Source organism: Odocoileus virginianus, chromosome 30 (genome assembly GCF_023699985.2).
Source record: "Odocoileus virginianus isolate 20LAN1187 ecotype Illinois chromosome 30, Ovbor_1.2, whole genome shotgun sequence".
Lineage (NCBI taxonomy): Eukaryota > Metazoa > Chordata > Mammalia > Artiodactyla > Cervidae > Odocoileus > Odocoileus virginianus.
The window spans coordinates 12,872,230-12,896,105 of NC_069703.1; the positions used below are offsets into that span (position 1 = coordinate 12,872,230).

Here is a 23,876-nt window from a genome sequence, read left to right on the forward strand (position 1 = left end):
TTAAAAGTTATAAATCATGCAAAAAAGTCTGCAAAATTCGATTTTTTCAGAATTTTAGAAACCATCCAAATTCAGAGCTGTTCAGATATATAGTTTCAGAGGAATTGGCAATTTGAATTTTATATTCTCCCTAGTATTAAAAACAGGGACTATGAAACCAAAGTATAAAAGTGATAAAAATATACTTTTATCAATGTTTATATATTCAAACCCTCCCTTAATACTTTTTATACTGGTTTCTAATCTTGTCTCCTCACAGGTTGAGAGATAAGACCCCTATTTGGGGGACATTTTTATTGCATATTCAGTGGAGGTGGGAAATCACTTGTCAGAAGTGTCTTAGAAAGACTGTATCAGACAAGGACACAGGGAGCTGTGACCCTTTTTTTTTTTTTGTCTTTTATTGAATTTGCTACAATATTCTGTTTTTTCAAGTTTTGGATTTTTAGCCAGTGGTGTGTAGGATCTTAGCTTGCTGACCAGGGATTGACCCCTCCACACCTGGGCATTGGAAGGTGAAGTCTTAACCACTGGACAACCAGGAAAGTCCCTGGGAGCTGATTCTTATTTAGATCTTAAATATCTTCAGATAAAAATCATAAGAAACAGTATTTGCGATACAGAGAGTTTCGAACTCTCACCTCTCTCACGGATCTTGCTGTTGTTAGACTAAGCACCAGTCATTTTCCAGGCCATTTCTGATCCTCTAAATTACAAAATAAACCATTAGCCTTTGGATGTATTGGTCAGCATCTGATCATTTGTTGATTTTAGAACAACGCTAACTGGTTCTTGGCCCAGTGCTGACCCTGGCATTGCTGTTCAGAATGGGGTTTGGTACCACCAACACTCATCTGATTGGCTCCCAGGATGTGAGAGTGCCGGAGGGACTATTTATGATCAACCAACCCAATGTCACCCTTTTGTTTCATGGAATGCTTTCTCTTTCCATCCAAACCTGAACATGTGCTGGGGCAGGAGAGCGCCCCAGCTCAGCTATAAGGATTCCTTGATTCCAGGTCAAAACGGCTGCTGACATACTGTCAGCTTGATCAAAACTCCCCTCAATTTCCTTCTCCAAAATACAGATAATGATGGGATGTGGAGCAGGCTTTGTCCAGGTCTTTAGAGCTGACTTTGACTTGTCTCTTTCCTCCAACCCCCCGTCTCTTGGGAGCCCCCAGTCCCCTCCCATTCTGCTCTTTTCTCAGGATCCACCCCACTCTCTCTGCTTTCAGTGCCATTATCCCAGTTGAGATCTTCATCTGTTCACCTTATAACTGGTCTTCTTTCCTAAATTGTGCTCACCACACCCCGCCTCATTCCACTACTATGCATTCTTCACAAGAAGTGCCCAAAGTGTTATTTTTAAAATGAATATATGATCATGTCCCTCCCTTAAAGTGTTCACTGGCTCCCTATTATGTGCTAATAATACTAAACTCCTCAGCATACACACAGACTCAATTCCCTGATATTCCCTTTTGTTCCCTTTTTGTTCGATCTCTGGTGTTCTTTCCCTTTCTCTGTAGAATTCACATCTTACTCTCTGTTGACCTAACCATTTTCCCGCACAGTAAACTCCTTGAGGGCAGAGACTTTTTTTAAAACCAAATTCCTATGGTTAGGATCTAGCAGGGTGCCTGGCACCTGCAATACAGTCGATAAGTAAAAACTCAGGAGACTAGTTCATTAACACTGAATTTTAATTAAAATCGATAGTTTAGATGAAGAACAGGACTAGAATAGTGTTTACAATCAACTTCTGAAAAATCACATTTACATAGAGGAAATAAAAGAGGTCAGCAGAGGTCCCCAAAAAAAAGGTGCAGCTTGTACTATTGCACTTGGATGAAACATGCTGTTCACGGTCACATGATACTTAGGCCACACAAGGCCAGGAGGAGGAGACAAACACTGAGGACAAACCCCCCCAGGTAGTATTTCTTCTGGATTCTCCAGGGAGCTCAAAAATATTCAGTATTTTTAAAAGATTCAACTAGAGCTCTTTACAAAGATGAGTCTTCAACATGTTTTAGTTACGGCCATGCTCTTCATTCCAAATCATGTGCAAGTCTAACATACAACTTCTACTGCAAATAACGAGATATCTGTTACATTAGAATGACCCAGGGCCCCAGGCCATGGAAAGTGAGAAAGGGAATGAATCTCTACTTTATACAATTTCAGGGCATAATACCATGGCTATGGTTTATCCTTTTGAGCACTGTTCATTTTGGTCATTGATTTCAGCACATGAGAAAAAGTGACAGTGAGTACAAGTGGAAATTAAAAATGATTCCTAGGCTATTAGTAGAAAATAAAATTTAAAAAAAAGTCCCCGGCCACGTTCACAAAGGTGGCATAACTGTATGGATAAGAAAAAGGCTGTAAACTTATAGAAAAGATAAACTCTGGCTTCTAAACAAATTACAAAATTGATTTTGCCTTTACCTTTAAGTGTTATAGAGAAAAATGTAAACCAGTAGACCCTAGTTACCAGAAAAAAAAATCCTCCAAAGACAAGAAATGACCTTAAAGTTTGGCCTGGGCTAGTTTTAACTGCAGGTTCTCTCCAAGTTTATTCATGAACTCAAATGTATTCAAGTAGTCAGAACGTTGCACGCTAATGGAGGAAAGAAAAAAGGAAATTTAGTTTGTCTCTGATCTGGTAGCAAGTAGAGGAAAAGTCTGAGACATGCTACTTAAAGTAGCACTCTATTTATTTCTAGAAGAAAAGTGATTAATGTTAACAAGCTACAAGTTGATGGCCGATGACTGCATTTATGGTCCAAGGGGCTGACCCAGGCTACAGGCAGTCTCAGTGGAGCCAGGCCACACACACCCGCACAGGGGTTCCTGGTCTTGTAGCTCCAAGAGTAAAACTGCCCCAGAGCTTCATTCAGACTAATGCCTGGGAGACTGAAATCATCCTACTTCTTATTTCTCATTCTTCATTAAAATAACAGGACATATCCAGGTACAGTGATCTTTTTAATTATATCCCTATAAATTGTCACATGTCCTCAAACAAACAAACAAAAAAAACACTCTGGTGCTCTTATATCTATCTTTGTCTTTCTTAAAAAACAAAAGACAATGGACTGGCTCTCATAAACCTGATGACAGGTGCCTATCGAAGTAGGCTTAAAAGTAACACACTGATAGGAACATTTCAGACATTGTATTCTTGCTGAAAATTTAAAATAAGATGTAGTAATGTAGTATACCCCCATGACCCTAACAGAGATCTCTGAGAACCCACAAATGAGACACGGGATTGGTGCTAGATTTTAGTATCATTTCTTTTTTAAAAAAAATTAATTAATTTTTTAATTGAAGGATAATTGCTTTACAGAATTTTGTTGTTTTTTTAGTATTGTTTCTTGACATGAGCCATAGCAACCAGCTTTCACTGAGGGAGGAAATCCCTGATCAGCAGCTAATTCAGCTGGGATACGGGCTTCCATGTTCTCAAAAAAGTTCTGGGCAAAACGATTATCTGGCTGGCTACAGATGTTTAAGGAAGGGACTATAAGCAATTGGACATTTTGTACCTGTGCTGCTTACTTTTCTTACTAAATTGAAGATAAAGAGGTGGAATAAAATAGCCTTGGAGGTCCCTTTGTTTCAAAATGTCTGTAATTTTGTTATATTAAGCAGAGCCTTGCCACCCAGTTGACTGCCAACTAGATCAGGGGTGAGCACACTACAACTTGGCTCATTAACTCAGTCGAGGCTGCAGCCTGGTTCAGTACACAGGGTTTGATTGGAACACTGCCACTTCCATCAGCTCTTGTATCACCACTGACTGCTTTCCCGCCGTGGAGGCAAAGTTCAATACTTGCCACATGTTCTGTAAAGCCTGAAATGTTTATTATCTGACAGTTTACAGATAATGTCTCCTGACTCTTGAACCAGATGACAAATAGTAAGTCATGTAACTCCAGAAAGCACTTGATGTTTTGAGCCCAGTGAGGATAAATGGTAATTTGACCACAGAGCTTACAGTATCTCATACTTACTTGGGTAAACCTTTAATACATGCAGCTAAGTCCTTGGTCATGAAGCCCGCCTCAATGGTCTCAATACAGACTTCTTCCAAAGCCTTTGCAAAAAAGCCGAGCTCTTTATTGTTATCAAGCTTAGCTCTGTGGGCTAAGCCTCTGGTCCAGGCAAAAATGGAAGCTGAAAAGACAGGGGGAATAAAAAAAAGCACAATTCAATCATGCTGATTAGAAATATTCCCAAGTCTTTGTTTGACAAAATAGAGTATTTCTTTTGTTTAGGTGACTGACTTCATTGGATGCTATCCACATGAGCTGTAAGTTTCAGGAAATATTTTATCAAATAGAAACTTTAAAAAAAAAAACTGCATTTTTGTAGAGGAAATGTTTTGGATTTTGTTAGAGCTTTAAGAAAGCATATAGTCATGGTAGGAAACTTATTAATTTGGAAAAGGTCACAACCTCTTTTGTCTCGTCTGGACTGCTCTCTCCTCTTTCCAGGCTGTAATCTGTTTTTAAAGTACTGTCCTTGAGGACTTGCCTGGTGGCCCAGTGGTTAAGAATCCACCTGCCAATGCAGGGGATGTGGGTTCAATCCCTGGCCTGGGGGAATTCCACATGACATGGACATCTAAGCCTGTGAGCCACAACTACTGAGCCCATGCTCCAGAGCTTGCGCTCTGAAACAAGAGGAGCCGCTGCAATGAGAAGCCCACACACTGCAATTAGAGAGTAGCCCCCACCCTCTGCCACTAAAGGCTGTGTACAGCAACGAAGACCCAGCACAGCCAAAAATTAAAAAAAATTAATTAAAAAAAAGTATTGTCCTTGAAACTTAGTTAAAAGGGTCTGTCAGTGTGGCTTTAGGTTCTCAGCCACATGTGACGTTTCACTGAAGCAAAAGAAAAGGAAAAGGAAAATGCTTGTTGATAACATTCTTCTCTGTAATATATATTCTCCCACAAAATGGAAAAGCATATATTGTGTATATTTTAAGAAACATATTAAAACAGTTCGTATTGGTAGGACAAATCAGCTGTTAGGTGATGATTTTATACACAAGGCATTGGGCAGCCAAAGGCACACATGTTGGGGTCCCTTTGAAGATTTCTATTCTGGTTGGAAATCAATGTAGCAGCCAACACTATCTTACCAATGGGATTGGTGGATGTCTCCTGTCCTTTCTGGTACATTCGGTAGTGACGGGTTACGGTGCCGTGGGCAGCCTCTGCTTCTACTGTCTTGCCATCTGGACAAACCAGCACACTGGTCATCATGCCGAGAGAGCCGTAACCTGTTAGCGGCAGAACGTGAAGGATGGGATTCAAGTGTAGGAAGAGCACTGGGTCTCCCGGAGAGGAAGGAAAATGATTGCATCTTGACAGGACTCAGTGAGCAAAATAAACATGAGTGCACGGAGTCGTCGGTAATTCTTCCGCCTTTCAGAAAAGGCTATGTTTTTCCTCACTTATTTACTTCAGAGGCACCAGCTCATGGTCTGCCTGTATTCCACCCTAGTTCCATGACTTCCTAGCTATTGTGGCTCAGTTTCCTTACCTGTAAAATGGGTATAGTAGGGCTTCCCTGGTGGTATGGTGGATAAGAATCCACCTGCCAGTGTAGGAGAAGCAGGTTCAATCCCTGGCCCGGGAAGATCCCACGTGCTGAGGGGTAACCAAGTCCAGGTGCAACAACTACTGAAGCCCGCACGCCCTAGAGCCTGTGTTCTGCAACCATGGAAGCCGCCAAAATGGTAAGCCTCCACTCTCTACAACTAGAGAAAGCCTGTGTGCAGCAATGAAGACCCAGCGTGGCCAAAAATAAAAATCAATCAATAAATCTTTAAAAAAGGAGGGGGGAGGAGAATAGTAAAAACACCTGCTTCATAGGGCTGTTGTGAGAATTAGACGTATATGCATATATTCATGACTATATATGAAAAGAAAACACATTCCTATTCCCTAGAATACTACCCTCCAGAGAATAAGAGTGCAGTATATTATTGTTACGCTTATGTGCAGACGCTCTGCTATTCTGGGAAAATAAAGATTCAGGAGTTGTCTCCAGCCACCAAGCTGCTCAGAGGCTCACGCGGGACTGGGAAGAGAAAGCTGGTTAAAAACAGAATAGGATAGATCCGAGCACCTCCCACTCGCCCCTGCTCTCTTTTACAGCCTCACCAGAACGATTCTGATCTGTGGTTTCCTAGTCAGAGAACCAAATTACAACTTTTAAGTCCATGTGATTGACTTTCCTTCTTTTATTCATTTTTTTTAAATACTCGAATTCAAAGAACACTTTTCGCCATTTTTGCTACCTCCCAATAGTACCTGTGGAGTTAACAATGCAAATTTATAATAGGCTGCTATCTTTTTTTTTTTGGTTTGAAAGTAAGGAAAAAAACTTTATAAACTCTTTGAATACAATTAGCAATTTCTGTACCAAATTAGCAGCTCCTTTCCTATCACTGTGTTGGTATGAGGCCTCAGTAGAGGCTCAAATATTCACTGACTGGAGATGTTGGGGGCCATATCCATGGTGATAGTCTATCTATTTATCCATGAGACACTAGCTGGTACCACTGTCAAAACTGAGGACAGAAGTAAAACGTTTGGTGTGAGTCCAAAATAGTTCATGCCTCTAGAAAAGAATGAATGTGAGGACAGCTCTGCTGCCTTTTAATCTGCTATGCTGAGGTCACCTTTATCTGCAGGCACTGCCCAGACACAGAGTCTTGGTTGCAGGTATCTTATCAGTGCATGGCTGGACACTGCACTGCAGCATTCTTGCTCTGAAGTCCTTTGAACCTCCACAGCTTGACAATAACAATTGCGATATCCCTCCGGATACCCTCTTATTGCCATGAGGACATTTAGAAACCATGAGATGATCTGGGTCCATTCTAAGAACTCTGCTCTCCTTGCTTTGTGATGGAATTATCACAAAGCAACACTCCTTCCTCTGCAGCATTCAAACGACTGTGAGGACTTCCCAGGTGGTACCAGTGATAAAGAACGCGCCTGCCAACGCAGGAGACATAAGAGATGTGGGTTGGATCCCTGGGTCAGGACAATCCCCTGGAGGAGGGCATGGCAACCCACTCCAGTATTCTTGCCTGGAGAATCCTAGGGACAGAGAAGCTTGGCAGGTTATGGTCCACAGGGTCTGAGAGTCCGACATGACTGAAGCCACAGCACACAGCACGCAGGAGAAACAGAAGGAGGGTAAAGAAAGACCTGGGTAACTCATTTATCTGACATCAAGGTTATCTTGAACCAGGCAGATCTACTGATTTTCAAACTGATAGCGATGATTAACTTTTCACAAGAGAAAGAAAAAGCAGTACTTCCTGGGGAGAAGCAAACATAACTGAAATGAACACACACATTCATCAGGGAAACTCAGTGCACACTGCTTCACAAGTAACTGAAACTGAAGGACAGCTTAGCACTGAGGAGGGCAGGGAAGGGAGAGCTTTTGCTCCTCTGGTCCCTATCTCTGGCATGCAGCTCCTGGTTTCTGGAACTTCTGCTTCTTTGCTCAATTTAGAGCTAAGCAGTAAACACACGTGTTTTATGTGGTATGGAACAGCTGTCAAGGCTGGCAAAAGGGGCGTGATTTGTACCAGTCACGGGATGAATGTGCTCTTGGGAGGGAGGCCCCTTGGTTACGAGATAACCCTGGCCCCTTCTCTCCCAGGTCCCATAGTTTTTTACATTCTTATTGGAAGGCAGGGGAAAAGAGTGATTTTCAGATTAGGTGACTGGACTGCCCATTGGAGGCAGTGAAACTTAAGGAGGGAAAAGGGTTGAGACATAAACTGTGTTAACATCTAAGGCTGGAGATTCAACCCCGCTGAGTTACCTCCTGGGCACCCCTGAGAGAAGTCGCCCACCCAGTCTGAGCTTCCTTTCCTCATCAGTCAGCTGAGAAGATGGACCTGATGTCCACAGTGCTACCATTTCAGGAGCTTCACCAAGGGCCACAGAATCCCTCTTCCCACACCGGGGCACCACCTGTCGGCGGCAGGCCAAGCCCCACCTCCACTTGTCCTCCAGCTCCTTACCTTGGGCCACGGAGTCCGACTGCACGTCCCCATCATAGTTCTTACAGGCCCAAATGAAGCCCCCCTCCGATTTCATAGCTTGGGCCACCATGTCATCAATGAGCCTGTGCTCATACCAGATATTCTGAGCTTCAAACTGAGATTTGTACTGCCTGAGAAATGAGAAAGAGAAGAGAATAATAGACAAGGAAAACTGGTTTTATTGGGATACCATCTGCCTCTCTGAAAGGCTTGGAGGTTGGGCTGGAAGCAGCATGTTTTAGTAGAAGTAACACAAATCTGGGAATCTGACAGACATGGGCTGAAATCCCTGCCCACTCATTTTCTAGCTATGAAACTCCCATTTTCCCATCTGTAAGGGCGATTTCATCCACTTGGCAGAGATGTGAGAATTAAGCAAGACAACAGTGTTCCAAGTATTAATACTACTTTTACAGTTTTCAATATACCACTCACCAGTTTCTTGGGATTCAGCTTGCCTTAAGGATATGTATTTTAAAAAAAGATAGGGGGTACAGAAAGACTATTTTACGGCCCAGCATCATTCAGGAAACTAGGACAGCTTCCAGGTTTGACATAGATAGGGAATGAAAGGAGGTATTAAAATGTCTTGGGAAGGACACCTAAAATCCCAGCCCTGGTCTGAACGCTTGTATCTAAAGGGAGGAATGTCATCTTAAAAGTTAACAAGTACTCAAGGACTGTTGAACCTAAAATGATTATAAATGTAGACTTAAGTTCAAATGACTCCATTAAAGCAAAGCTTTATTTATTTTCTTTATTTATATTTAAATTATTGGCTGTGCTCCACAGCTTGCAAGATCTTAGTTTCCTGACCAGGGATTGAACCCACCCCTTTGGCAGTGAAAGTGTGGAGTCCTAACCACTGGACTGCCAGGGAATTCCCAAAAGGAGAGTTTTAAATCATAACAGTGGGCTTCAGAAAGAATGGAAATGGGGTCTTCCCTGGTGGTGCAGTGGCTAAGACTCCAAGCTCCCAGTGCAGGGGCCCAGGTTTGATCCGTGGTCGGGGAATTAGATCCCACGTGCTGCAACTAAAGATCCTGCATGAGCAACTAAGACCTGGTGAATAAATAAATATTACAAAGAAAGAAAATGGAACAGGCCCAATTCAGAAACTTACACATGTGAAAAATCAGAATTTTCTATGACTAACAGGGTACATTTACTCACATATTAAATAATCCTGGCTCTGAAAAAAATGTGGGACCTTTATCTGAGAACACATTTCCCCTCTAAAAGCAACTCATGAGCTTTGTTTCAACCCTTGTTAAATCTCAGTTCTGTCCTTATCTTAATGAGATAGTACTGGTTTTCACTCAATTTGTCCCAGAATCAAATGGATAAGCATACAAATTCTATACTATAAATGCCACCATTTGTGACCCCCCCAAAAAAATAAATAAATAAAGGATAAAAAGAACTGCAGTTACTTGTCATAGATCTCCTGGAAGATGTCTTTAAAACGTCCATCGTACTTCTTCAGAATAGTGTTTTTGGTGCTCAGATACAAAGGCCAATTCTTAGACAAAGCCATCTGGAAAGAACTGTGTGCAAAATCTTCAATTGACTTATCTTGATTGTACATCCCCATGGCAACACCACCACTCTCTGTGAGGGGGAAACGAGAAAAAAAAAAAAGAAAGGTAAATAGGGTACGGCTGTAGCAAGTCTAAATCCACCCCCACCACCAAAACAGCCCACTTCCAGCTCTCATATCTGAGTTCAGGCTTCCAATTTCATTATTCCATGAGTTTCTGAGACACATAATTGGAGGAAAGTCAACTCTAGGTAAGTACATTCTAAGTCGTTTTGAAAGGCCAATACCCATGAGGAAAACATGGTCTTTTGGATCCTGAAATACCAAGAACTGATATGAACCAGAAACACATTGAAGAAGGGGTAAATAATTTTTAAACTCTTTTCACAGTTTAAAAAATTTCAAGCATGTCTTTTAAGCTTTAAGTGTGCACTCAATCTTCAGCCACTAATACATTTCAAACGTGGAATGAGAATTCTTGTAATTTCCTGGAGGATACTGAAAGTTGGTTCTGCTTTGGCAGAATAATCATGCTCCATGTAATCACTGGTGTTTCACAATTCTTACTGTTTAAACTCTGTTATTACTGAAAGCTAGAACTTGAATCCATGCTACTGCCTAGGGCCAGCTTGGGGCTAAGGATGAGAGAGGTGCGGAAACTGGCAGAACTAGATTCCTTTAAAATGATTATGACTTAGAGGAGGTAAGGAGAACAACAGCTAGGTAGATTTTGAGATTTTGTTTGTGTGAGTTCTTTTATCAAGCTTAACAATGGGGAAAGTCCTCTGTTCTTTCAACAACTTTTGGGTGGGATTTGCCATATTGAACCTTAGAAACAGCAAAATCGAGGGAAGAGAAGCAAAAAAAAAAAAAAAAAACCCCCAAAAAAACCCAAAACAAAACCCAAACAGTCCACTTTCACAAAATAAACACTCAGAACCAGAAAAAAACTTCAGCAAAGAAATAAAAGAGCCATTTTCAAATACAAACCCTACCACAGCCAAAGCGTAGGATTGCACAATAGGCAATTTGGGGCTATTAACGTTTAATTTATGTAATTTGTGCATAACAGATTCCTGTCAACCTCCCCTCCCAGTTTTGAGATGCACAATTATCTACTTGTATTTCCAATTAAGTGAATTAAGTGGCTAATTCCTCTTATGTCACAGGAAGCCAATGACTTTTTTGTTCGGTTTTGAGGCCTGTGGAAATACTATAGATTCAGGTTGCATTTTTAGGCAGCCACACAACTAACTTTAAGAAACCGGTGATAACGTTGTCTAAGTGGCCTGTTAAAAAAAAATGGAAAATACAAACATACCTGTGAAGTTATGTACTAGGTATACCGTTTTGGGGGATCCATCGCTTGGTGTGTAGGATATCTCTACTTTTCCGGGCCCCGGCACAACAAAATCGGTTGCTCTATACTGTATAGGGGGAAAAAAGAAAAGAAATCGCAAAACTGTCCTAACAAGAATTACATGAAGGGGAAAAAAACCCCATAATACAGAGCTGGAAGACACCTAGACAATAGTACAGTGTAGTCCAACTTTCTAATTGAGGGGTGGAGATAGAGAGGTCCAGAGAATTCCCAAAGCTAGTTAGCAGTACACATTAGAAATCAGTATTTATCAGGTGCCTACAATATAAGGGGCAGTTTCCTAACTACAGATATGAGTATGAAAGAGAGTAACAGAGTATTCCCTCTTACAAAGCCTATGACCTAACAAAGTCATACAAAAGTGAAGTAACATTAAGAGCTTTCAAGTGTCAACAGCGGGCATAGATAAAAAATGCTACTGGAAGATGGAGGAAGAGAAATGACCATAACGTGGAGGTCAAGCAAGCCTTCTCCTGGGGGATGACAATATACGAACTGTAGCACTGAAGATGGGCTTCCCTGGCGGCTCAGACGATAAAGAATCCACCAGCAATGTGGGGGACCTGGGTTTGATCCCTGGGTTGGGAAGATCCCCTAGAGGAGGGCATGGCAACCCACTCCAGTATTCCTGCCTGGAGAATTCCCATGGACAGAGGGGTGTGGTGGCCTACAGTCCATGGGGTCACAAAGAGTCGGACGTGATTAAATGCAGCATGGCACTGAAGATGATGTTGAGAGTGCTAATGCCTAGTGCTCACTATGAGACATACTTTAAGTGATTAACCTGTATCCCACATTACCTCATTTGATTCTTCCATCAATCTTACAAGGGAAGAACTATGACGTAGTGCAAATGACCCATTTAGCGTCTGGTCCTTGGCCTTCAGGGCTTGTTCTCTTCATGGACATCATTCTACTAAGGCCCAGCCCAGGACTTGCCCATAGAAAGCAATCATTCTGGAAGCAGCTGCAGTAGGCTGATGACCATTAAGAAAGGGCCTTCTAAGGACAGCTACCTCTGTCACAGGTAAGGAAAAATATGCCCAGCCCACACTAGGCATATGTCAATCTTTGCTGCCTTGTACCTTCTTTAATGGCTTAGATTGGAATACTTTCAGAGTCAGGTACCAGCAGATGCCAGTCAAACTTATTTATCTTTGTTTACAGTAATACTAAGGACAGCTGAAAGAAGAGCTGTCAGATAACGACAGACTAATATCTATTCTATGCAGAACATTTCAGATATTTATGGGTAGTAATTGATTCTCATTTCTCAAAAGGTGTCAAAGCACCATAAATGCCCTCTAGATGCTTGGAATTTTCAATCTAGTAGACTTTAATAAACAGAATGACCATTCTTCCAGTGATTGATGCCACAATAATTTTAAAAAAGGGAAAAGGAAAAAAAGGATACAACTTAAGGGCCATGTTCCCAGGACTAGTGAGTTTGTAGCAATCTCATCTACATTCCCCCTTCTGAGCCTCTGAGAATTGTCTGTGAAGGGAATTGCCTGGAGGAAGGGATAGCCTGAAACACAAAGTGAACTGCCGCTCAAGGACTGACCTGGTAGCCCAGCCCCCAGGAACAGAGTGGTCTGCTCTGCCCATACTATTTTTAACAAAGGCAACATCAAAGCCTCTGGGTGTCAGGGACAAAGACTCTTGTTTTTAAGGCTCTTGTAAGATATGAGCTGCTTTCTGTAAAAGTCTAAAACTTCAGTTTCAACACAGAATTTTTATTTTGTTTAGTTGGTAATGTTTCTGTTTAATTTGGCAACAAACCTACTTGTACAGAAGTATAGAAACTAGACTTTTTTTCCTCCCCCAAGGAGGAATGTTCTGAAGAGACTGCTTTCAACTACTAAGTTAGTTTGTCCTTTTATGCATGAAATGATCATGTTTAATATAATAATCTTTGGTAGTTCTCAATTCTGTCTGCACATTAGAATCACCTGGAGAGCTTTAAAACACCATGGAACTGAGATTTAGCTGGTGTAGGGTGGGACACAGGCATTGGAATTAAAACAACAAAAAAAGTTTTTTTAAATGGCAATGCAAAACAAAACAAACACCAAAAATCCTGTAAAAAGATCCTATTGTACAGCCCAGGTTTAGCTGAACTACTGATTTAGTTAAACCAAAGGAAATTATATGAAAATGTCTGCATCATATGGTTTAACCTAATAAAAAGATAAAAGGAAAAAAAAGCCTATAAAAAAGTCATTTATAGTGAGACAGGTACGTTTATCTGAGACTGTAAGTTTATCTGAATTTACTTTTATCTAAACGTCTTTGTGGGTTTGTATATATACACATATATATTCATTTCTCAATTCTATACCTCACTTGTGGGCTTCCCTGGTCGCTCAGTGGTAAAGATTCAGCCTGCAGTGCAAGAAACGCACGTTTGATCCCTGGGTCGGGAAGATCCACGAAAGAAGGGAAAGGCTACCTACTCCAGTATTCTGGCCTGGAGAATTCCATGGAGAGAGGAGCCTGGAGGGCTATAGTCCATGGGATCACAAAGAGTCAGACATGGCTGAAGTGACTGAGCACATACCTCACTTAATGGAAGTAGACACCCAAAGAGAATAAAGCACATATAAATCAGAACTGCTGGGCAATCAAAGGTCATGAGAAAAGAACATGGAAAGTCAAGCCATGCCAACACGACTTACTTGATCCCCATAAGCATGACGACCTATGATGATGGGTTTTACCCATCCGCTCACAAGCCGGGGTATATTTTTGCAGATGATAGCTTCCCTGAAGACAGTGCCACCCAGGATATTTCGGATGGTGCCATTTGGAGATTTCCACATTTGTTTCAACTTGAACTCCTCCACTCTCTTCTCATCGGGGGTGATGGTAGCACACTTGACACCAACATTGTACTTCTTTATAGCTTCTGCAGCGTCCTTGGTGACCTGGTCATTGGTGGCATCTCGATTCTCTATGCCTAAATCGTAGCTGGGAGTGAAAGGTTGAAAGCGTAACTTTTCCAGACACACCCTCAGGTGACTGAAAATACTCCCCTTCTCTCCCCATGCACCATTCTACGCATGCTGATGGTACACAGGGCCTGCCCTGCAGTAAGTGAAGGCTCCATACATACCTAAATCTGCTGAGTTTTAGCATTAGTGCACCCTTGACACAAACACGGCTGCCAACTAAAAAAACCTCTAAGAAGGGCTAGACTGCTGGGCCAAGCTGCATTATGGGAAGCTGTTGAGAAGGAAATGAAATAAAAACCACTGTACTCTTTCCCCCCAGCCTACTCTTTACCACCACTTTCTGCAGACTTTCTTCATCTGATTAGCATAAAAATGCAAACCTAAGTATTATTTTCCCCTTAGAAAATATTGTGCTCTAAAAATAAAGGGGCTGAGGACTTAAAGGATTTCTTGCAGTTTGGCACTGAAGTGATGGGAGTCACAGCTGAGACAGTCAGTGCCAAAAAAATGCTAATAACTATTAAGGCCAATTAGCTATACGTTGAACCTTTCCCTAAATCTCAGGCAAGTCTTTCTCCTGGAAACAAGCCTGAAGTTTATAGAATAAATAATGGAATCCAGCAATGACTTTATATAGCCCACTGATTTACAGCTTGAAGTATACCAACACCCAGACTGCAGGTATTCAGAGTGTGAAAGAAAGCTGGTTATCCAGAGCAGAGAAGACTGTAAAACTTAAAAGTAGGTAATAGTTTGTTGAAAACAGGAAAAACAAAACAGTAATGTAGCAGTTTAATTTGTTCTCCAAGGCTTAAAAAGTTTTCCAGTTTTTTCAGCTTTCAAAACTTGCTGAACCATCAAGCCCCTCAATCTCTCGTTTCAGTTCTGGTATTTCCCTTCCTTTAGATATCCCACTCCTTGTGATGGAAATGCAAAAGGGCATCCAATCTGGTGATATATTTCCAAATAAAAATAATTCCAAACTGCTTTAACCATTCGCACCTCCTCCCTCTCCTTGAGGGTGTGTATTGTCAATCTGCATTAACTGTCAACTTCCAGACCTCCTCAGGATATCCTTCCTTCTTAATCTTGTAAGGGGTCACTTTGTACACACAGCTGTGGACTGTGTGTAAATTTTCAACATGACTTATAACCCTTTGTCTCAAAAACTTATGTAACGGCTCTTTGACCCCCAAGTGGGCAGAATGGTCCTCAGAGCTTTCTGAATGACTGTGTCTTGGGCTATAATACTCAAACTGACATGAATACAATTCTCCATTTCTTTCTTAGATTATTAATTTTTTTTTCCATTGGCACTAACAAAGACACTCTTATCTTCTGACTTAGGAAGTGCTGAGTATCTATAAAAAGTCCACTCTTAACTCAAACAGCAGTATAGTCAGCAATATTCACGTTCACAGGAATCATTTTTCATCAGAAGAAGCTTACAGAGAATTAGTGGATTTTTTTGCTTCTAAGCGAAAAGAATGAATAAATGGTCCCAATCACTGTCTAGACAACAGAAAATAAAACAAACGAATCATTCCACTTGCCTCAAAAAGAACCAATCATGTAATAATAATAGCAATCTTGGAACTACTTACACTTAAACATTTAAGTCTCCAAAAATTTTTTAGTTTTTAGCCAGTGACTCTGCCTTAAAGTTATAATGACTGTCCTTTAAAGCTCCTTATGCCTCGAGGCTAAAGAGAATCTTTGCAGCTATTATCAAGGGAATTGGTCTACAAACTCACCTATTGCCATGTATATGAAAGTCACTCAGTTGTGTCCAACTCTTTGTGTCCAACTATACAGTCCATGGAATTCTCCAGGCCAGGACACTGGAGTGGATAGCCTTTCCCTTCTCCGGGGATCTTCCCAGCTCAGGGACCGAACCCAGGTCTCTCACATTACGGGCGGATTCTTTACTATCTGAGCCACAAGGGAAGCCCAAGAATACTGGAGTGGGTAGTGTATCCCTTCTCCAGTGGATCTTCCCGACCCAGGAATCGAACCGGGGTCTCCTGCATTGCAGGTGGGTTCTTTACCAACTGAGCTATTAGCGGAGCCCTACTGCCATGTTAGGTGTCTGTAAAATGTTTCTTTAATCATTTGGATAATGTTTTAAAAGCTTCATTTCCTATATGTCTGTGGACCTCTGCAGGTACTTGCTCCTTCTCAAGGCTGCAATATAGACACTATCAACAGCTTGTGAGTGAAAGTCACTCAGTCGTGTCCAACTCTTTGTGACCCTATGGACTCTAGTCCGCCAGGCTCCTCTGTCCATAGGATTCTCCAGGCAAGAATACCGGATGGTTTATCCTGCCCTCCTCCAGGGGATCTTCCCAACCCAGGAATCCAACCCAGGTCTCCCGCATTGCAGGCAGATTCTTTACCATCTGAGTCACCAGGGAAGCCCTTATTCAACAACTTAGCCACCAGAAGGTTTCCCTGGCCTTCACTATCTCCTGAAGCTTGCTCAAACTCGTGTCCATTGAGTCAGTGATGCCATCCAACCATCTTATCCTCTGTTGTCCCCTTCTTCTCTTGTCCTCAATCTTTCCCAGCATCAGGCTCTTGGACACAAATGGTTTAGGGAACTTCTCCTGAAAGGTGGGGATTGTATTAGATAACTTCGAGAATTCTGTGCTATAATTGTATAAAATGGAGAAAAGACAAGGAATGAACAGGTAAAAAGGCCCACTGACTAGTTAAGCAGAGTGACAGAAAACACTTTATCCTTTCAAAAGGACAAAACTGTGTTAACTACATTCTTTATCGATTTATTAGAGAATTTCCAGGCAGCGCTAGGGGTAAAAAACCCATCTGCCAACGAAGGAGATTTAAAAGACGTGGGTTCAATCCCTGGGTCAGGAAGATCCTCTAGAGGAGGGCACGGGAACCCACTCCAGTATTCTGCCTGGAGAATCCCATGGACAAAGGAGCCTGGTAGGCTATAGTCCAGAAGGTTGCAAAGAGTCAGACACGACTGAGCAACTTGGCACGCAGCTCTATTCTTTTCCCTTCTGCAAATAGTACCTAGTGTTACTCTTGGCCACTAATTTATTACAAACAAAACCCTCGCAGGAAATAGAGGCTTGGAAAGACCTGAGAAATCACTTTGCTGCCATCGTAATTCTTCTCTTCTGAACAATGACAAGTTCAGTATTTCTAGTATTATGTTAAAATTAAAGATTCATTTCATATATATTTGAAACCCAGTCCCCCTAAAACTGAGTTCCCTTCAGAGTTTATAATTAATCTCTCTATCTAAAACTATTTCCTCTGGTCCCCTCTGACCTCCATCCTGTATTAATTTAACACTAGTCAACCAGACTCAGATGACTGAAATTGCTATCGTACACAACACTCTGAATGACTATAATTGTGGTTTAGATATCATCAGTAACAACAGAATCAGGTTGTTTCTCCAGGGAAAAGACGAGCTATCAGCCCCTGAGCCATAAGAATGTAAACTGGATGCAACCTGACTTCCCTGAAACTAACATTTAAGAAAAGCCACAGAAATTTCACGATTTTAAAATATCCTCAGGCCTTCCCGGAGAAGGAAATGGCAACCCACTCCAGTGTTCTTGCCTGGAGAATACCAGGGATGCGGGAGCCTGGTGGGCTGCTTTCTATGGGGTTGCATAGAGTTGGACACGACTGAAGTGACTTAGCAGCAGCAGCAGGCCTTCCCTGGTGGTCCAGTAGTTAGGAACCCCCCTGCCAATGCAGGGAACACAGATTTGATCCCTGGTCCAGAAGATTCTATGTGTAGCGGGGCAACTAAGCCCATGTGCCCCAACTACTGAGCCCCTGTGCCCAGACCCTGAGCTCTGCAACAAGAGGAGCCACTGCAATGAGAAGCTGGTTCACCCTAACTAGAGAGTAGCCCCTTCTCGCCACGACAAGAGAAAGCCAGTGCGCTACAACAAAGGCCTAGCGTACCCAAAAATATAATAAAAAAAAAAAAAAAAAAAAAAAAAACCCAACTCAAAGATCAAGCTGGAGTGGATCTGAGACTTGTCTCCACTCCCTTCTTGGTGCCCTGAAAATAAACCCTTACTTTGCTGCAAACAACTAGTGTCAGAGTTGCTCTCTGCACAGGGGCACACCAGTTATACGTTTTGCTTGCATATAAGCTCGCCCATAGATATAATGGTATCTATGCAAAAAAGTGACCTATACCCCGAAATCACATGGATTATGCTTTCTGAGCTGGCTGCTTGGCAGAGTGATTCATTTACCTGTGCAGGTCCAGTTCCACGTAGGGAAAAATGAGTTTCTCTTTAATCAACTCCCAAATGATTCGTGTCATTTCATCTCCTTGCATCTCTACCACAGACCCGCCTTGGATTTTTTGAGACATTTTGACTTCAATAAACCTCTAAGAGGAAAAAAGATAAGACACATATCTCATCATTTGTTTCATTACTGTGTAAAAGCAAAATACAATTTGGTGATTACTAAAAAGAACATTTCATAATAGCATGATTGCACAGAAAGCAATAACAATTACATTAACCATTAGAATTGAATACATTCTCTGTATAAAGCATTGTGTTACATGCCTCTTTGTGATTTCTGAGTCAACACTCACAACAACCCTGTAAGATGGAAATTGTTTTTCCATTCTACTTTGCTAAAAGAAAGCAAGCTTTCCAAGGCCATCCAGCTAGACCGTGGGGAAGCCTGAGCCTGTCACATGCCCTTAATAATGTAAATCACTATTCTTTATTCTTGACTGCTGGTTTGTCTTATCAAATGGGATTATTTCCACAGTATCATGTTTATTTGAACACCTCTATCCAATGCCTCATTGTGCTAGGCCTTCAAGATGCAGAGAATGATGGGTACTACTATTTCCCCTCTTTTAAGAGGCTCTTTTGGTTAAAACAACTACCCTTAACAAGATTCAACAAGTTCTAGTGACCCATTTTAAAGAAAATTTAATTAAGTCTTTTTACAAGTGAAAGATGAAGAATTCCTGGTGGAACTCTATTTTCCTAGACACAGTAAAGGATAGTGGTGATGATACACTGAATACAAAGTGATTTCTCAATGAGAGAAATCTGTATGTATAGAGAAGAACTACTGCTCAGAACATGTCCCTGGCCTGTCCTTGGTATCCCAGCTCCTGGCCTATTCTTCCAGCCATTAGTGGGCAAAGGCAAACTGCCAGTGGGCGGGAGAGGGGACTGGAGCTGTTCGAGGAAGAGGTGTCTTCCTGGGATGTGGGGGTAGCAGATACTAATCAATCTGATTCCCAGAGACAGCAGGGCTACACCCTATGGACGCACTCAGTCACCTCCCACTCTTAGCGACCCTTTGGACTGTAGTCCCCTGGGCTCCTGTGTCCATGGGATTCTCCAGGCAAGAATACTGGAGTGGGGAGTCATGGCCTCCTCCAGGGGATCTTCCTGACCCAGGGATTGTACCCATGTTTCTTAGGTCTCCTCTATTGGCACCTGGGAAGCCCTCTGTGAAAAAAAAGTGAAAGTGTTAGTTACTTGGTCATGTCTGATGCTTGGCGAACGCATGGACTGTAGCCCGCCAGGCTCCTTTGTCCACCAAATTCTCTAGGCAAGAATTCTGAAGTGGGTTGCCATAGGGCTTAGGCTTAAAGAAAGGCATGTTTCCCGAGAATAAGAGGAGGCACTGAGCCTGCTAAAGGTATCTGTTCCCTTTCATGGCGCTTTAATGGAAACTATTTTTCACCCTAGAACATAACAACAGATTGCTTTTATTCTATTAATTTACAGTTGAGGACTGAAAGTCAGGAGAATTGACTTTAAAAAATTATTATGAAATAGGTCTATAAACATTATCTCAAAAAGTTGAGTTAAAGTTGTCTGGCCTTTATATTTTTAAATGTAATGATTAGTAGACTGTGAGCTTCAGTTCCTCATGACAAGCCAAGATATATTCCTAACCTCTAGGCCCATTTTCACTTCCTAATTTGCAATTCTGGGATTTTGCTTATTATATTAGTATTTAGGAGGTTCTCTAGACCATTACTGGGGGACCATCTGAAACTCAACTAGAATGAAAAAATGAACACACTGGTGTGAATGCATCAGCTACTTCCCATTTGTAATTTCAAGTATAATTTAAAGTACAGCTTAAAGTATATGATTTAATCATACTGATCCCACAGTCACATCTGTCCTTGTATTTAAAACAAAACAAAAAGAGGCAGCAAACTTATCTCAGTTTTGATACATTTCCAAGGCCATATTCCTATGAAGTATTATGCAAGAGTTATGACTTGGCTATTTTTCTTTAATGGCAAATACAGTTAATAAAAAGTCATACAGCAAACTTGAAATTTCAGTAATAAGTGATAATATTTTTTGGTTAAGCAAACACTTTCTGATTAATCTTTCTACATTTCATAACGCATAACAAACAAAGGTTTTCTTCACGATACTTATCCAATACATTTTTACCATCTTTTAATTTAAAAAATGAAGCTTTATTGTAGACCCTAGTAGTAGACTACACTGTAGGACACTATTTTATTTCTTCTAGATTTGAATCCTATGAGGGTGGGCTTCAGACACCATTGAATTCACTTTTGATTCTAGTCCCTCAGATTTTTTTGTCTCCACCCAAACCCTGATTTCAGAAGGAAGGCCTTTTCCAACAAGCCAGTTCATTTATCGAGCAGCTGAATTCCAACCTCCTGACACACATGTGCAATGCTAGAAAATAAACCTGAACTAACACAAAGTCGTTTAAGAAGAGCTGCTTCCGGGGGTGGGGTGGGGGTGAGGGTGGGGGAGGGTGCTGAGTTCATGAACTACACTAATTTATGTGCAAAAAAAAAAAAAAAAAAAGTCTTGCAGAGAAGACTCTAGACTGAAATAAACAAGCAAACAGTTGCAATTTATTGGTGGAAAAATTCCTGACTCATTCCCTTACAGGGCCTCCGACCACCTCCAAGACCTCCACGAGCTAACTGCTCGCAGTTAGCAGTAATGCCATATGAAAGAAGGGGAGGAATTACTAATTCTCACCTTAACAATTTCTAATCACCCCCAACTCCTCTCAATCTTGCAGACTCAGCTTATCTCCTAAAACAAAACAAAAAACCAGAAGACAAAGATAAGGTACAAGGCACCCCAGCACTCTTCTCTGGAGAATTTAGCTGCTTTTTTTCCTTAAAGCCAGGCAGCCCGGTTTATCTGCTTTAAAGTACAGTGCCGAGTGCAACCTAAGGGGCAAAGGGCAGTTTTAGGTCCGCATGCACCTTCCAAGTAAAGTATAATAAATACCCCTGCTTGCACTCGGAGGAGGGCGCGTCCGTGGGCGCGGCCCTGGCTCGTCGTCCGTTAGCTAGTCTTGAGGTTTGCACGTCCTTCGGGGACGCTGTGACCAGCCGGTTCTTGGCCTCCATGCGTCTTTGGGCCCTTGTGCAATAGAAGCCAGCTGGGTTCCTCCTTCCACGCCCGACCCTTCCCTCCCGAGCGCCGGGACCTTTAACCTTTCTCCACCTTAACTCGAGATGCCGACGGCGACACTTCCTCCACCCCTGACAGCCACCAGGTGGCCTACGACCGCCCCTCGCCGACCCCTTCAAGCTCCCCAGGAGGACGCCTCCAGCCCGCCGCACCACCAGTCCCGGAGGCCCCAGTTCCATGCACACGCCCAAGTCCTCCTACAGCCGAGGCCGCACGTCTTCTTCGCCCTAAACCCAAGACTTCGTCTTCCACGAGTCCCTGCATCCTCCTACCGCCCGATTTTTTCTTCTGCTGCAGACCCGGCATCCACCCACCGCCTGCAACCTCCCCTTACCCAATTTCACCCTCCAATGCCCAATAGCGGGCCGCCTACACAACCAGGCATCTAGCACCGTCTTCCTCCCATTTCCTTCTCCCACGCCCACTACCTGGATTTTTTTCCCCGCTGCCTTGCGACCAGGACGCGCCGCTAAACTCCCCCTAGCATACTCAAGATTTGAGCGTCCTTTCCCACACTAACAGAGCCTTCTCGCAGGAGCCAGAGACCGGGTCTGCCCCCTCGAAGCCTGCGGCTACCTGCGGGGAAGGTACGTTGGCGATGACCCGGGAGCACACAGTCACTCAGTGTCCACTTTGGCAATCCCGGCTGGACCCCAACTGTTCCAGCTTCTCACGGGGCCTCGGCAGAAACCCAGAATCTGGCCAGCCAGGCAGGGCTTCTCCTCTTCCCGGCTTTTGTCCAGACCGGAGCCCGGCCCCCTCAGCCCACCTCCCGGAGCTCCGCCCCCGAGCCCCCGCCAATCGCCGCGGGCGACCACCCGAGATGGGCGGGGCCATGGGTCAGGGGCGGGTCCTTCCATTTGGGGCGAATCCGCGGCTCTGCCTTCCTTGCGCTGGGTGGGGAAAGGCGTGGGCAGCTGCACTGCTGGATTCCGCCGCCGCCGGTCTTCTGCTGAAGTACGAGCTTGCCACCTGCAGGCTGGGGTGTTGGGCGCGCCGGCCCTAGTATTCTGAATCCTTCGCCACTAAGGGGCGCCCCGGGCTTTGTAACAACCTAGGGTCAGGCGGAGTGAGTTTCTAGGTCTTCAATAAAGACAAACCAGAGACTGAGCGGCCGGACCTATCCTGTTCCTGGCGCGCTCCGGATGTGCCATAGACTGGAATGCGCTTGGGCAGAAAGAAGAGTGTTCTGGACAAGCGTGAAGTCACTTTGGGGGCTTCTTCACGCAGCTGGAATGCAAGGATCGAACAGTTGCACAAGCAGGCACGCTACAGTAAATTTCACCCACCGCCGTTGACTAGGTCTTCAGAGCTAATGTATCTATCTATAATTTCAATTTCTATTGCGTGCTATAAATAATGGAGAAGGAAATGGCAGCGCACTCTAGTATTCTTGTCTGGAAAACCCCACCGAGAGCGAAGCCTGACCGGCTAAAGTCCATAAGGTTGCAAGACTCGGTGGCAACTTGGCGACTAAACAAGGAGAACTGTAAATAAATGCAGTAGTTATTTGCGTTAGACAATAAGGTTAATGAAATCATCTGAGTTCCAGTGACATTCAAATCTAAGGAGGCCTTAGAAAACAGTGGATTAAAATAAATTATGTCCTCTGCAGGAAATTATTTTTAGTGTAGTCCTTACTTTTGAAAACATGGAGGGCGGGGGAGAAGTATTTTAGATTATGATTTGTAGGATAAGCCCATGCTTAGTCCAGGATTCAGTGCCCCCATATTTATTTATTTTTTCTTTTTTAAAAGTTTTATTGAAATACGGATATCCTGGAATGATATCAAGTGGGCCTTAGGAAGCATCATTAAGAACAAAGCTAGTGGAGGTGATGGAATTCCAGCTGAGCTGTTGTAAATACTTAAAATGATGCTGTTAAAGTGCTGCAGTCAATATACCAGCAAATTTGGAAAACTCAGAAGTGGCCACAGAACTGGAAAAGGTCAGTTTTCATTCCAATCCCAAAGAAAGACAATGCCAAAGAGTGTTCAAACTACTGCACAATTGCACTCATCTCACACACTAGCAAAGAAATGCTCAAAGTCCTTCAAGCTAAGCTTCAACAGCACAGGAATTGAGAATTTTAAGATGTGCAGACTGGATTCAGAAAAGGCAGAGGAACCAGAGATCAAATTGCCAACATCCATTGGGTCATAGAAAAAGCAAGAGAATTAAAAAAAAAAATCTGCCTTATTGACTATGCCAAAGCCTTTGACTATGTGGATCACAACCAACTGGAAAATTCTTCAAGAGATGGGAATACCAGACCACCTGACCTGCCTCCTGAGATATCTGTATGCAGGTCAAGAAGCAATAGTTAGAACTGGACATGGAACAACAGACTGGTTCCAAATTGGGAAAGGAGTACCTCAAGGCTGTATATTGTCTCCCTGCTTATTTAACTTATATACAGAGTACATCATGAAAAATGCTCC

General features: G+C 42.7%; 1 protein-coding gene across 2 annotated transcripts; it reads right to left on the minus strand.

Annotated features, from left to right (window-relative positions):
• Positions 1 to 1,688: 1,688 nt before the first annotated feature.
• IDH1 (isocitrate dehydrogenase (NADP(+)) 1) lies at positions 1,689 to 22,185 on the minus strand. 2 transcript variants are annotated; one of them, XM_070458546.1, is made up of 10 exons: positions 22,012 to 22,185; positions 20,992 to 21,048; positions 18,220 to 18,359; positions 13,694 to 13,985; positions 10,956 to 11,061; positions 9,528 to 9,705; positions 8,074 to 8,225; positions 5,161 to 5,301; positions 4,026 to 4,188; positions 1,689 to 2,626 (listed from the first exon to the last, which is right to left on the minus strand). In XM_070458546.1, the coding sequence occupies exons 3-10, from the start codon at positions 18,339 to 18,341 to the stop codon at positions 2,536 to 2,538; spliced, it is 1,245 nt and encodes a 414-aa protein (XP_070314647.1). In that variant the 5' UTR covers positions 18,342 to 18,359; positions 20,992 to 21,048; positions 22,012 to 22,185; the 3' UTR covers positions 1,689 to 2,535. The 2 variants fall into 2 exon arrangements, with proteins under 2 accessions (XP_070314647.1, XP_070314648.1); XM_070458547.1 differs by lacking the exon at positions 20,992 to 21,048.
• Between the last annotated feature and the right edge of the window lie 1,691 nt (positions 22,186 to 23,876).